Below are 13,684 nucleotides of genomic sequence, written 5' to 3'. Positions count from 1 at the left end.
ATATTTTACACCGCTATGTCCCTTCTCGTAGGTTAAGGTCTTCTGATGCTGGTCCCCTGGTTGCTCCTAGGTTTAGGTTGACCATCATCAGTGGTAGATCATTTAGTGTTGCTGCCCCTACACTGCGGAACTCTCTTCCTCTCTCTCTTCATCTCTCTTCCTCTCTCTCTCTGAGGTTAAATCTCTTCTTAAAACGTTCTTGTTTACTCAGCACTTTCACTCATCTTCTTTTGTTTCTGTTTGATCTTGTTTGTGATTATGATTCCTATGTAAAGCGTCCTTGGGTACTATGAAAGGCGCTATATAAGTTGAATTTATTATTATTATTATAAGTGTTTACTGGGGTTTAATTTACGGCCATTTAGGCCACTGGAGTTTCACCACATCAATGTCTTTATGTAATGTTTTTGTACACCCTTGATTTTAAAAGGAGTACATTCATGCTGAAACAGAGGTCCTTTTCCAATCTCTGACTACAAAGTTAGAAGTATCTATTTTATTTAATATCATTGATTTTATACACCTGTTACCTAAGAACATACACTATATTGCCAAAAGTATTCACCCACCCATCCAAATAATTGAATTTAGGTGTTCCAATCACTTTCATGGCCACAGGTGTATAAAACCAAGCACCTAGGCATGCAGACTGCTTCTACAAACATTTGTAAAAGAATGGGTCGCTCTCAGGAGCTAATTAAATTCCAGCGTGGTACTGTGATAGGATGCCACCTGTGCAACAAGTCCAGTCGTTATAGACCTCCGAGTCAATCACTACAGACCTCCAAACTTCATGTGGCCTTCAGATTAGCTCAAGAACAGTGCATAGAGAGCCTTATGGGAATGGGTTTCCATGGCCGAGCAGCTGCATCCAAGCCTTACATCACCAAGCGCAATGCAAAGTGTCGGATGCAGTGGTGTAAAGCACGCCGCCACTGAACTCTAGAGCAGTGGAGACGTGTTCTCTGGAGTGACGAATCACGCTTCTCCGTCTGGCAGTCTGATGGACGAGTCTGGTTTTGGCGGTTGCCAGGAGAACGGTACTTGTCTGACTGCATTGTGCCAAGTGTAAAGTTTGGTGGAGGGGGGATTATGGTGTGGGGTTGTTTTTCAGGAGTTGGGCTCGGCCCCTTAGTTCCAGCAAATGGAACTCTTTATGCTTCAGCATACCAAGAGATTTTGGACGATTTCATGCTCCTAACTTTGTGGGAACAGTTTGGGGATGGCTTCTAAACCTTGTGGAAAGCCCTCCATGAAGAGTCAAAGCTGTTATAGCTGCAATGGGTGGGCCAACATCATATTAAACCCTATGGATTAAGAATGGGATGTCACTCAAGTTCGTATGTGTGTGAAGGCAGACGAGCGAATACTTTTGGCAATATAGTGTAGCTAAAACACCTGATCTTAATAATTAGTAGGGATGTCCAGATACTTTGGCTCATATAGTGTATTTACTCTTGGTGAAATAACAGTAGTAAAGTAAGAAATCATACCTGTAGAACACACAGGAGTTCTTCTACATATGCTCTTTCAGTTTCCAGCAATTCATTCATCACATGCCTACAATCACAAACAAACATCATTTATCAGCCATACTGCATCTCAGCCAGTCTCTTTTTATTGGTAAATGGGTAAAATAAATCTGCAACAATGAACAAAGCAATAAAACATAGCAGTAAATGTATACCTACATAAATGACCAACATGTGTAGGCACAAAGCAGTTGCACGTAATAAACTAAGTGTACAGATTAAATGCAAAGCATTTCCCTCAACCACTGACCCCTGACTGACCTGCGAAGCACTGCCAGATTTTCTTCCTCATCAGACACTGAGGCAGTACGGCTGCTCCCGACATTCTGCTCAGAGCATGCCTACAGAGAAAGAAGCATTGTTTTTAATAAATAAATAAACCCACTGTTGTCTAATTACAGTAATGTTATCTGGTTAACTATAACTGTACAGATGAGAGAAAAAAGCCACAGGTTAATCATTATGTCTAAAAACATAAGCATTTGGAGCCAAAAAAGAAAAAAGGCTATGGGCACTCAGGTGGTGCAGCAATCTAATATGCAAGCCCAGCAATAACGAGAGGGTAAGGAGATTTTTTTTTAATGCAAGGAGAGCACGCTGCTGCCCACACCTTCTTTACACGTGTACAGCCCTTCTCTTCTCGTCCGCGCGTCCTGCATGGGCGTCTTTACGCCTTACACAGCAGGCGTATACACAGCATATGAACACCCACATATAGTCCGGTTCCCACCCCGCAGATACGGTGGCCAATTAGTATCTGCTGCAGGCACTGCCAATTATGCCCGCCAGATGGCGCCCAGCCGACCGGTGGCAACACCAAGCCTCGAACCCGGAGGAGATTTTTTTTTATTTTTGCTGCAACATCAACTCCTGCTGTCTGGTTAAGGTGCTGACAGAAGGAATACATAAGGCATAGCAGGACTCCCTATTGCCTGGTGCAAAGAAGGGCTGGTGATTTCATGTGTCTCAGGAGGCAGGTACTACTTTGCAGCCCTATTTACTTAAATATCTCTACTTAAATAAATGGACGGCTGCAAAATGACCAGCAAAGAAGATGGAATCCATATTGCTGTGCAGCACCCATTGCATACTTAAAGTTTGTCAGAGAACTACTGTACATCTCAACTGCACACTGTCTGATGGTTTATCTCGCTGTTGTGTTGTTTATTCTGTGTTTATATATAGTGTTCCTCTTTTTACTATTTAATTTGATGTATATATGTTGACACCTGCACCAAAAGATTCTGATTCTGATAATTGTGCTTTCAAATAACCAGTTTAGTTTTGGGGCGGGGACACTTGGTTGTTCTTGGGGCCTTATAAATCTTGTTAAAGGCCTTAAAATGTATTTATATTAAATTAAGTAATTTTTGACCAAAGCTTCTATGCAAAGTGATTTATAATTTAGGTAAAATTGAATTCAAGCTCACTGATTTACCAGAAATATGAATGTAAGATTAAAATAAAGAAAATAAAATATCTTACTTCATTATAGTTTGTCTCTGCATCTTTGCTGCCAAAACTCTTCTCACACACCCTAAGAGCTGACATATAAAAAAATTAAAAAATAATCATGTTCAGCATTTTATATAGCATTATAATATTCTCTGTACTGAAAATGTACTCAAAAAGTAGAAACCATGACCAAGAATTCCTAGAGATGCTGTGGTTTTCAATAGAATAAATTAGTTTAAGTTCATTTAAGCTCTACTAGGTAGATTATTCACGATAATACTTTTCAGGGTAAATATGTAAGAGCCTCAGTTTCAGTCTGGTCATATTCGAATGTTATTAAACTTTTAAATGCGTCATTATATACCAGAAAAAGACATATAATGAAACTATAGATCAATTAACAAAACAAGTCAAAAGGCATCATTTGAGTACATGTAAAGTTATTATGTATTAGGATTTTAACGTCATGTTTTACACTTTGGTTACATTCATGACAGGAACGGTAGTTACTCATTACACACGATTCATCAGTTCACAAGGTTATATTGAACACAGTCTTGGACAATTTTGTACCTCCAATTCATCTCACTTGCATGTCTTTGGACTATTGAAGAAAACCGGAGCAAACCCACACGGACATGGGGAGAACATGCGAACTCCACACAGAAAGGACCCGGACCGCCCCACCTCAGGATCGAACCCAAGACCTTCTTGCTGTGAGGCGACAGTGCTCCCCCACTTAGCCAATTTTTATTTATTATTTGAGTTTGGCATTGAGGACTTCAGTGGCCTAAACAGTGCCCCGACCCCAACCCCATAGATAACCCCATTTGATGAACTGAAATTTTAATTGTGAGACATTCTTATCCAACATCGGTGCGTGACCTGAATGGGTCAAAAGAGGATAAAACATTTCCACTCCAAGTTAATGCCCATGGGTTTGGATTGGGACGCCCAGCTGTCATGTTTTTGGCCAGGGAGTGTTCCTAAAAACATAGATAAACACACTCTAGACATAAAAATGTTTAGTGACTAACCTGGTGAGGAAGGGGGTGATTTGATGGCTTCAGGGGTTGGGGCTACAGGCTGGACTGGGCGAGTCTGCTTGGCTGCTAGCTTTTTTAAACTGACCCTTCTTTTGTCAAACATCTCCAGTAGCAAAGCTCTCTTCTGAAACATTCGCTCCACCTGCTCCTGTGATAAACAAGGAAACAGGCATATAAATATTCACTTCTGTCCTTATAAATACTGAAGAAAGTCTAGGGACCACACAGCATATAGGAAAATATAAGTGTTAGTACACGTGTCAAACTCAAGGCCCACGGGCCAAATCCGGCCACGTCATTTTATGTGGCCCACGAGGGCTTAAAGAACGTATGATTGTATTATAATACACTGTAAAATCATACATAAACTGCATCTCCCACAACGCATGGCAATTTTGTGATCCGCAAAGTGACCACATCCCGCCACTAGATGGCAGTGTTTCCACATCAGTGTTTAACTGACGTAATAATCCCAAAATGTACAAAAAGAGAAAATTGAAGCAGATTGAAGGTAATTTAATGAAAGATGGGAAAGTGAATACAAGTTTGTGCTTTAAGAAGAAAAACCGGTATGTCCCTTGTGTTATGAGGCTGTGTCTGTGATAAAGGAGTACAATATAAATGTAGATATACATTATAAAAATACAGTATAAATTTGGCATTTTGACACCAAACACAGAATTTAGCCTAAAAGAAAACAACAAATTGTCCAAGACTTAAAAGGCAGACTGCAATCACAGCAGGATACGTTACAATCTGCCCTTTGAGGGCCACTATAATGCAGATGTGGCCCTTGGTGAAAATGAGTTTGACACCCCTGTGTTAGTAGGGTATTATGCAGGTACTTGTTTGTCTACTGTAAACCTTTGCAGTGTGTACTATTACTTTTGATGTATGTAACAAGCTACTGAGGACTTAATGTCCCTCGGGATTAAAAAGTATCTATCTATCTATCTATCTATCTATCTATCTATCTATCTATCTATCTATCTATCTATCTATCTATCTATCTATCTATCTATCTATCTATCTATCTATCTATCTATCTATCTATCTATCTATCTATCTATCTATCTATCTATCTATGGCGGCTGCTGGTCTTTTAAAGAGGGGAAGCTCATTGTCGGCTTACATCATAAAATTTGTCAATTTATTTATATATAAATTCTGCCCTCCATTCCTTTTAAAGAAAATGGCCTGAAATGGGTTGCAGTTTGTCTTTCGACTTCACTCGCAAAATCCGCGATGGGACTGAAGCTCCCAGTGATAGCTGTCAATCAAAACGGGATTCAGCCTTTCGACTGATCCTCCAATCATCTTGCAGAAGCTCAGCGTCCAGGCCGTGGCATTTATCCAATGACCGGCGAGTTTTGAAGCAATGAAAAAAACCTTTCAATGCAGCCCCACAGAAGTGAATAGACGATCAGCTTCTGCTGGCAAATGCATTGACGCTACGGGAATGTATGAGAAGTTCGAGTCAGTCGATTCGTGATAAGTAGCTGATTCTGAACGAACTCGTCTTCGAGATAAACGTGTTCTAACGCATTTGTCAATGAAATGTTAACACAACTGTACATATTTGACCATTTAATTTTTGACATTTTAGGGGAAGCTGAGCTTCCCTTACAGTCTTAGAGAAGTCGCCACTGCTATCTATCTATCTATCTATCTATCTATCTATCTATCTATCTATCTATCTATCTATCTGTCTGTCTGTCTGTCTGTCTGTCTGTCTGTCTGTCTGTCTGTCTGTCTGTCTGTCTATCTATCTATCTATCTATCTATCTATCTATCTATCTATCTATCTATCTATCTGTCTGGGTCAGTCTATCTATCTATCTATCTATCTATCTATCTATCTATCTATCTATCTATCTATCTATCTATCTGTCTGGGTCAGTCTATCTATCTATCTATCTATCTATCTATCTGTCTGTCTGTCTGTCTGTCTGTCTGTCTGTCTGTCTGTCTGTCTATCTATCTATCTATCTATCTATCTATCTATCTATCTATCTATCTATCTGTGTGGGTCAGTCTATCTATCTATCTATCTATCTATCTATCTATCTATCTATCTATCTATCTATCTATCTATCGTCTATCTATCTATCTATCTATCTATCTATCTATCTATCTATCTATCTATCTATCTATCTATCTATCTATCTATCTGGTCTGTCTGTGTCAGTCTATCTATCTATCTATCTATCTATCTATCTATCTATCTATCTATCTATCTATCTATCTATCTATCTATCTATCTATCTATCTATCTGTCTGGGTCAGTCTATCTATCTATCTATCTATCTATCTATCTATCTATCTATCTATCTATCTATCTATCTATCTATCTATCTATCTATCTATCTATTGTCTATCTATCTATCTATCTATCTATCTATCTATCTATCTATCTATCTATCTATCTATCTATCTATCTATCTGGTCTGTCTGTGTCAGTCTATCTATCTATCTAACTATCTATCTATCTATCTATCTATCTATCTATCTATCTATCTATCTATCTATCTATCTATCTATCTATCTATCTATCTGTCTGGTCTGTCTGGTCTGTCTGTGTCTATCTATCTATCTATCTATCTATCTATCTATCTATCTATCTATCTATCTATCTATCTATCTGTCTGGTCTGTCTGGTCTGTCTGGTCTGTCTGTGTCAGTCTGTCTATCTATCTATCTAAAGTAAACAATCTGTGGTTCAAAATGTGGTTTTCATGATAACGTTTCCTCACCTTCAGTTCTCCATTCAACACACTTTCATACTCTGTGCACACCATGCTCACGTCCCACTGCTGCAGCTCAATGGCTGTCTCTAGATATCCTTCCAGTTCCTGCAGGGCAGATTCTGCTCCCTCCTGTGACTGACACTTGTCAAGTTGCTGAGATGCCAGCATGTAAATGCCATCATCACACCATTTAAACACCTGAGAGAGAGACAGAGCATGTCTATATACAGTAACTGTCACTGATTTATGTGTATTTTACTCATTCATGTTTATTTCTGCATACATTTCTTGCTAAAATACCTGATCTTAATAATTAATTAAATACTTTTGCAGATATAATGTAGATGTAAGTTAGTATCTTATTGTGCTAAGCATAAAGTACATGTGTAAGTTTGTATCTGTGTTTTCTCTTACACCCTGCAGTTTCTCATGGAGCTCCATAGCCTCTAGCAGTAAGTCCCTCTTAGCTTTGAGTCCCTGTACAAGTTCCTCTCTGGTTCTCTGCAGCTCAGCACATTTTGTCCTAATATCCTCAGAAGCATACTCACAGCTGTCAGACAAACTCTTTCCTTCAGCAACCAAGGCCTCCATCCTGTCTAATATTGCCTACAAGGGAGGAAACATCATATTATTTATGTTTACAAACTGAAGACATGTTTTTGAGAATGGATACATGTGTAAATAATAAAAGAAATAGTACATATGCTGTGTTTTCTTGATCAGTCAACTCTTTGAGGAGATGTTCAGTGTGGGTCTGGCTCATTCCTACATGTGGGAATGCTGTCAATTTATCTGTCACTTGCTCCAGCTCTGCTGCTACCTGTAAAATATGATAACATTTTAATTCTGTTACCACAGCAACTTGCTTAGATATCCTTTAAATAAAATGGTTAATTATTAATACTTAAGTCCAAAAAAATTAATGGGGCGCCCAGGTGGTGCAGCGGGATAGTCCACTAGCCCAATAGTGCTGATATTCTGAACTCCCGAGTTTGAACCTCAGCTCTGCTACCGGTCAGCTGGGCACCCTCTAGCGGGCATAATTGGCAATGCCTGCAGCAAAAATTGGCCATTTGAAGTATGCCGGGTGGGTAAAAGACCGGACTAATGTGGGTGGAATCTTCGACACTGTGTAAGGGCTCTGGTTAGTAGCCCGAGGCACCTGTACAGGAGGTGGAGGAGCACAGAAATCAGTGTGTGGCTCTCCGCGTGTGAATACTGGCCTCACGTGCAAATTAACCGAACATGTGGGCAAATAAGAAGGGGTCAGTGGACTGTGCACGCGTCGGAGGGAGCGTGAGGCAGGCAAAAATACCCTCCTCGGACACGACCGGAGTCTCCAGCAGTGGAAGACGAGTTGACTATAAAATGCATAAACCAAGTAGCAATAAATAAATAAATAAATAAAAAGTAACAAAATGTACACCAATGATGGCATGCCATGCTTTAAAATTGTTTTATTTCTATGTTTCTGTAATTGATTTGTGTTTTACCTGTTTGGAGTTCTGCTCAAACTGGCAGAGTTGCAAGCACAGTTCAAGCTTTTTCCGATGCTGCAGCCAGAACTCATCAAATGCAGTAGAGCTTTGATTTAACTGAGACAACAGTCTGAACAACCGGAATAAAAACAGACCGTAAGATACATGTGTTAACATTAAATCTCAGGTTACATGACGTAAAATAGCTGTAGAAGTCCACTTTCTAGTCTCTAGATTCACCTGTGTACAGTGGCTAGGTTCTCCAGCTGGTCTGGGTTCAGACTGGAGTCCGGGTCCCTGCGCACCGGCTCTCGAATATTTTCCAAGATCTCACGGCCTTGTTTTAGGGTACACGCCAGCTCCTCCTGTAATAGGGCAATTTAAGAAACTTAAAAACATGATAATAAATGCATAACCCCCTTTAAGACTGAGTGAATGGCTTATTATAGATATGCAAATTAATTTGGTTATATACTTTATTTGGGTCAAATTTAGTTCCCACAGCACTACAATCAGTGTTTCTTTCAGAGTAGTTCCAAGCTATAAATAGTAAAACATCCTTGTGAATTTGCTATGTGTTTTATTAGCAGCTATTCTGACTGCTAGCAATATGCAACATAACCCATGTTATGTAAAACCACAAAGATTATGGGCTCCTTGTACTGACACTTGAACTGGAAATACAATCATATAATAACAGTTATAAAGTACATTTACACTCAGACACTGAAATTCCACTAGTTTTTATTAGCACTTGTTCTGATTAGCAGTAAGCTAGCAGGCCTGTGATTTAAAAAAAAAAAAAAAAAAGGCTAGAAAGACTAGGTACATAATCGGGCGAATTCTTATTTTAGTATGCAAATCGAGTGTGAGGTGCTTGTGTCTGTCTAACTGTAATACGAAGAAGCTAATACACTGCCTGGCCAAAAAAAAGGTCACACACTCTAATATTTGGTTGGACCGCCTTTAGCTTTGATTACGGCACTCATTCGCTGTGGCATCGTTTCCACAAGCTTCTGCAATGTCACAACATTTATTTTTGTCCAGAGTTGCATTAATTTTTCCCCAAGATCTTGTATTGATGATGGGAGATTTGGACCACTGCTGTCTTCTCCAGCACATCCCAAAGATTCTCAATGGGGTTCAGGTCTGGACTCTGTGGTGGCCAGTCCATGTGTGAAAATGATGTCTCATGCTCCCTGAACCACTCTTTCACAATTTGAGCCTGATGAATCCTGGCATTGTCATCTTGGAATATGCCCGTGCCATCAGGGAAGAAAAAATCCATTGATGGAATAACCTGGTGGTTCAGTATATTCAGGTAGTCAGCTGATTCTTTGGGCACATAACGTTGCTGAACCTAGACCTAACCAACTGCAGCAACCCCAGATCATAGCACTGCCCCCACAGGCTTGTACGGTAGGCACTAGGCATGATGGGTGCATCACTTCAGCCGCCTCTCTTCTTACCCTGATGCGCCCATCACTCTGGATTAGGGTAAATCTGGACTCATCAGACCACATGACCTTCTTCCATTGTTCCAGAAGCCAATCTTTATGCACCCTGGCAAATTGAAGCCGTTTTTGCCGGTTAGCCTCACTGACAAGTGGTTTTCTTAAGGCTACACAGCTTTTTAGTCCCAATCCCTTGAGTTCCCTTCACATTGTGTGTGTGGAAATGCTCTTACTTTCACTTTTAAACATATCCCTGAGTTCTACTGTAGTTTTTCTACCATCTGATTTCACCAAATGTTTAAGTAATTGCCGATCACGATCATTCACGATTTTTTTCCGACCACATTCCTTCCTCAAAGATGATGTTTCTCCACTGTCCTTCCACTTTTTAATAATGCGTTGGACAGTTCTTAACCCGATTTTAGTAGTTTCAGCAATCTCTTTAGGTGTTTTCTCTGCTTGATGCATGCCAATAATTTGACCCTTCTGAAACAGATTAACATCTTTTCCACGACCACAGGATGTGTCTTTCGACATGGTTGTTTAACAAATGAGAAGCTACTCACTGCATCAGTTAGGGTTAAATAACTTGTTGCCAGCTGAAACATAATCACCCATGCAGTAATTATCCAATGGGAGGCTCTTATCTATTTGCTTAGTTAAATCCAGGTGGTGACCTTTTTTTTGGCCAGGCAGTGTATATTCAGCAGTTAGCTATATGGCCAACTTTTAGGAATCTTAGCATATTTGTGTTAATTTAGATATTTTTTTACTTTTAATATAGGAAAGTATTACTAATTCAGGCCAGACATTTTTCTTATTTTTCTTGATCCACCCCTTAGAATTCAAGGAAGATGGGCATTGAGGCTGTTTTCTGTAATAGCACCTAACTTTCCCTGTCCTCAAATGAAGACTAAAGACCATCACCTCTTCATTAAAACCTTTAATGGAAACTGATCTTGTACATACTAATGTCTCATCTGTTCTGTTTATCTACCTTTACTTTCTACTAACAAATCAGCACATCTGTGCTTTTGGGCTGCTGTATAAATGTGTAATGATGAAGCACTACATTAGAGCTGTGCTTATAGGGCATTTAACATTTCGTGGAAATAAAATGTAAAACATTTTATTGTTTGGCAGATAATTTATAATGATTTGTTCATGAGTGTTTAATTATTGAATAAGCTTACCTTCATGCAGTCATTCTTGCTGCTGTGTGCATTAAGCAGATTGCTGGTTGCTGAGGGGCTGTTAGGCAGTTCAGTCTCTGCCAATTTCCTGCCAAAAGCCTGTAGTTGCAGCGTCACTTTCTTCACCAAGAAAGAAAAGCCTTCTATGTCCTGTGCACACATGGACACAGAGTATGGATCAATTTTAAATATATAGTATAGCATTCATAACGTTTCTTTATTTTTCTGTAGTGTAAAAAAACAAATGACAGTTTACTCAAAACTCTTTAGGCTTTCCACAAGAATTTGCAGTGTGTCTGTGTGAATTTGTGCTTGTTTAGTCAGAACAGCCTTTGTAAGCTAAGGCGCTAATGGTGGATGAGAGATTTGTATTATGTGTCACATTGAGTGCAATTACAAACGGAGAATTATTAAATTGGGAGGAAATTGGGTTAAAAATAAATATTGGATGTTGATCTGTTTATAGGGCGGCACGGTGGCTCGGTGGGTAGCACTGTCACCTCACAGCAAGAAGGTCCTGGATTCAAACCCTATGTGGGGCGATCCGGGTCCTTTCTGTGCAGAGTTTGAATGTTCTCCCTTTGTCTGTGTGGGCTTCCTCCGGGGGCTGCGGTTTCCTCCCACAGTCCAAAAACATGCAGTCAGGATAAGTGGAGACACTGAATTGCCCTATGGTGTGTGTATGTGTGTGTCTGCCCTGCGATGGACTGGCACCCTGTCCAGGGTGTTACTGTGTGCCTTGCCCCGCCCCCCATGACCCTAATTGGCTAAGCAGGTTAAGAAAGTGAGTGAGTTTGTGATGTGTTTCTACTGGGTAAACATGATGCTATGTCTGGGGTGCCATTATTTTTGTGGTACTACTGCACGATGGTATAGATGCACAATGCACATCTGTTGTGAAAAATATATTTCTGCATGTGTTGTAATTATATTGGGTGCATTTTCTCACCATGCGATGTGAGATCCAGGTGTTATGGCAGTATTGTTGAGTGCCACCCAATTCTATGGTCAGCTGACTCCGATCTATATAGGAATGCAACTCTGCCACTGAGCTCAGCATAATAACCTACACACGCACACAAATATGCAAGACTAAAACACTAAAACATATTAAAGCATTTATACTCACAACTCTAACTCATATCATGTTATTCATGGTCACAGACATACATATTTACTTACTGGCACCTTCATATTGAAATCCTCCACATGGTACTTGAAGAACATATCTGAGAGAGCGCGCTGAAGCAGTGTGATGGGTCGCAGCACCAGAATCAGTCTCAGGTTCCCTGGGAAGCCTCCCTGTACACAGCAGTCTGTTAGTCCTATTAATATTTGATCTTGTAGTCCAAGTTGCAACATGGTCAGTCACAAATCAGGTATAAACCACCTTATGGAGAAAAAGTCTCAAACAAATGCAGTCCTTCACAAATTACTTTGTACTAATTAGTTTGTTACCCAATATTAATGATACATAAACACTTACTGAGATACGGAGTAATGTCCCTTTTACACATGCCCAGCGATCCTGCCGCCTGTCAATCACTAAGATGAAACCAACCCCTGCTGCACTCAAACTGAGGAATAAAAATGTTACACAAATTATTTTAATAATAAATCAGACCATTTGTATTTACAATGATTGTTATTACAGGAGCTAATTGCAGCTGTTTTTCTTTTTTTTATGCATTTTTTCCCCATTTTCCTCCCAACTTAGTGTAGTCAATTTGTCTTCCGCTGCTGAGGGATACCCGATTGCACCGAGGAGAGCATGTTGCTGCCCACGCCTCTTCTGACACGTGCACAGCCCTCCTCTTCTCGCCCCTGCATTCTGCACAGGCATCTCTTCCACCAATCAGGGTCCTTACACAGCGTATAAAGACCCACCCACACAAAGTCCGGTCGTCCCTAGTAGATAGTAGATACGGTGGCCAATAATATCTGCTGCAGGCACTGACAATTATGTCCACCAGATGGTGCCCAGCTGACCAGTGGCAACACCGAGTTTCGAACCAAGGAGTTCAGAATATCGGCGCTGGTGTGCTAGCGGAATATCCCACTGAGCCAACTAGGCGCCCAATTGCAGCTGTTTTTGAAGGTGGGCTAGCATGTAAAACTGCTGAGCCACTCAAGTACAAAACAAATTCATTTAATTCAACTATAAAATGTGAAGCTTTGTTGTGCTTTTGAAGAAGACTGCAAAAAACGTACACAGATTTTACATTCTTACATTTTATTTTAGTGAATGAGAACCACTTGTGGTACTTGTACCACAGTTTGAGAACCACTGCGTTAGAGAATCCTGTCTCCATGGGTCCTGCTGCTTTTTGGACCATCATATAACAAGGTCCACTCACAAATTCCAATGCAATGACACTGAATGCAGTACAAACCAGTACGGGAACAAAATAAACACAACTAGCATGAAATTAATAGTACCTACAAGATTATTTCTATGTTAATAAATAAAACAGTACATTTTTACCTGGGAACACTTGTCAGGTAAGTTAGAACGTTGTGGAACTCTTCATCACCAATTTCACTAAATGCTGGGTATTCAGGAAAGATAATTATAGGGCTGCCATCCTGTCCTCTGCCACCTAGAGTAAATAAATAAAACGAATACACTGATACAGAAACATGAATGCTCAAATGATACTGAGTGTTGTCATCAGTTAATCCTGGCCTAAAATGTTAGACTGAAATGAATACAGATTTGACATACTAGACAATTTAATAAGATACACTGACAGTGTTTCCACTCCTTGGGATTTGGGGG

The 13,684-nt window shown here is 40.0% G+C and overlaps 1 protein-coding gene across 2 annotated transcripts in view; it reads right to left on the bottom strand.

Annotated features, from left to right (window-relative positions):
* Positions 1–13,684, bottom strand: part of mcf2lb (mcf.2 cell line derived transforming sequence-like b) — a 50,192-nt gene that overhangs the window by 20,283 nt on the left and 16,225 nt on the right. For both annotated transcript variants that reach the window (XM_063005739.1, XM_063005740.1), the window contains exons 3-16: positions 13,391–13,505; positions 12,392–12,482; positions 12,088–12,207; positions 11,855–11,971; positions 10,906–11,055; positions 8,499–8,623; positions 8,274–8,388; positions 7,481–7,600; positions 7,195–7,386; positions 6,787–6,978; positions 4,025–4,181; positions 3,018–3,076; positions 1,794–1,873; positions 1,494–1,560 (exon numbers count right to left, since the gene is read on the bottom strand). In XM_063005739.1, coding sequence (XP_062861809.1) covers positions 1,494–1,560; positions 1,794–1,873; positions 3,018–3,076; positions 4,025–4,181; positions 6,787–6,978; positions 7,195–7,386; positions 7,481–7,600; positions 8,274–8,388; positions 8,499–8,623; positions 10,906–11,055; positions 11,855–11,971; positions 12,088–12,207; positions 12,392–12,482; positions 13,391–13,505 — 1,700 coding nt within the window. The remainder of the gene's footprint in view (positions 1–1,493; positions 1,561–1,793; positions 1,874–3,017; positions 3,077–4,024; positions 4,182–6,786; positions 6,979–7,194; positions 7,387–7,480; positions 7,601–8,273; positions 8,389–8,498; positions 8,624–10,905; positions 11,056–11,854; positions 11,972–12,087; positions 12,208–12,391; positions 12,483–13,390; positions 13,506–13,684) is intronic.

This window comes from Trichomycterus rosablanca, chromosome 12, assembly GCF_030014385.1.
Source record: "Trichomycterus rosablanca isolate fTriRos1 chromosome 12, fTriRos1.hap1, whole genome shotgun sequence".
NCBI lineage: Eukaryota > Metazoa > Chordata > Actinopteri > Siluriformes > Trichomycteridae > Trichomycterus > Trichomycterus rosablanca.
Note: the sequence above shows the minus strand (reverse complement) of the source record. Positions and strands in the feature narration are given on the sequence as shown.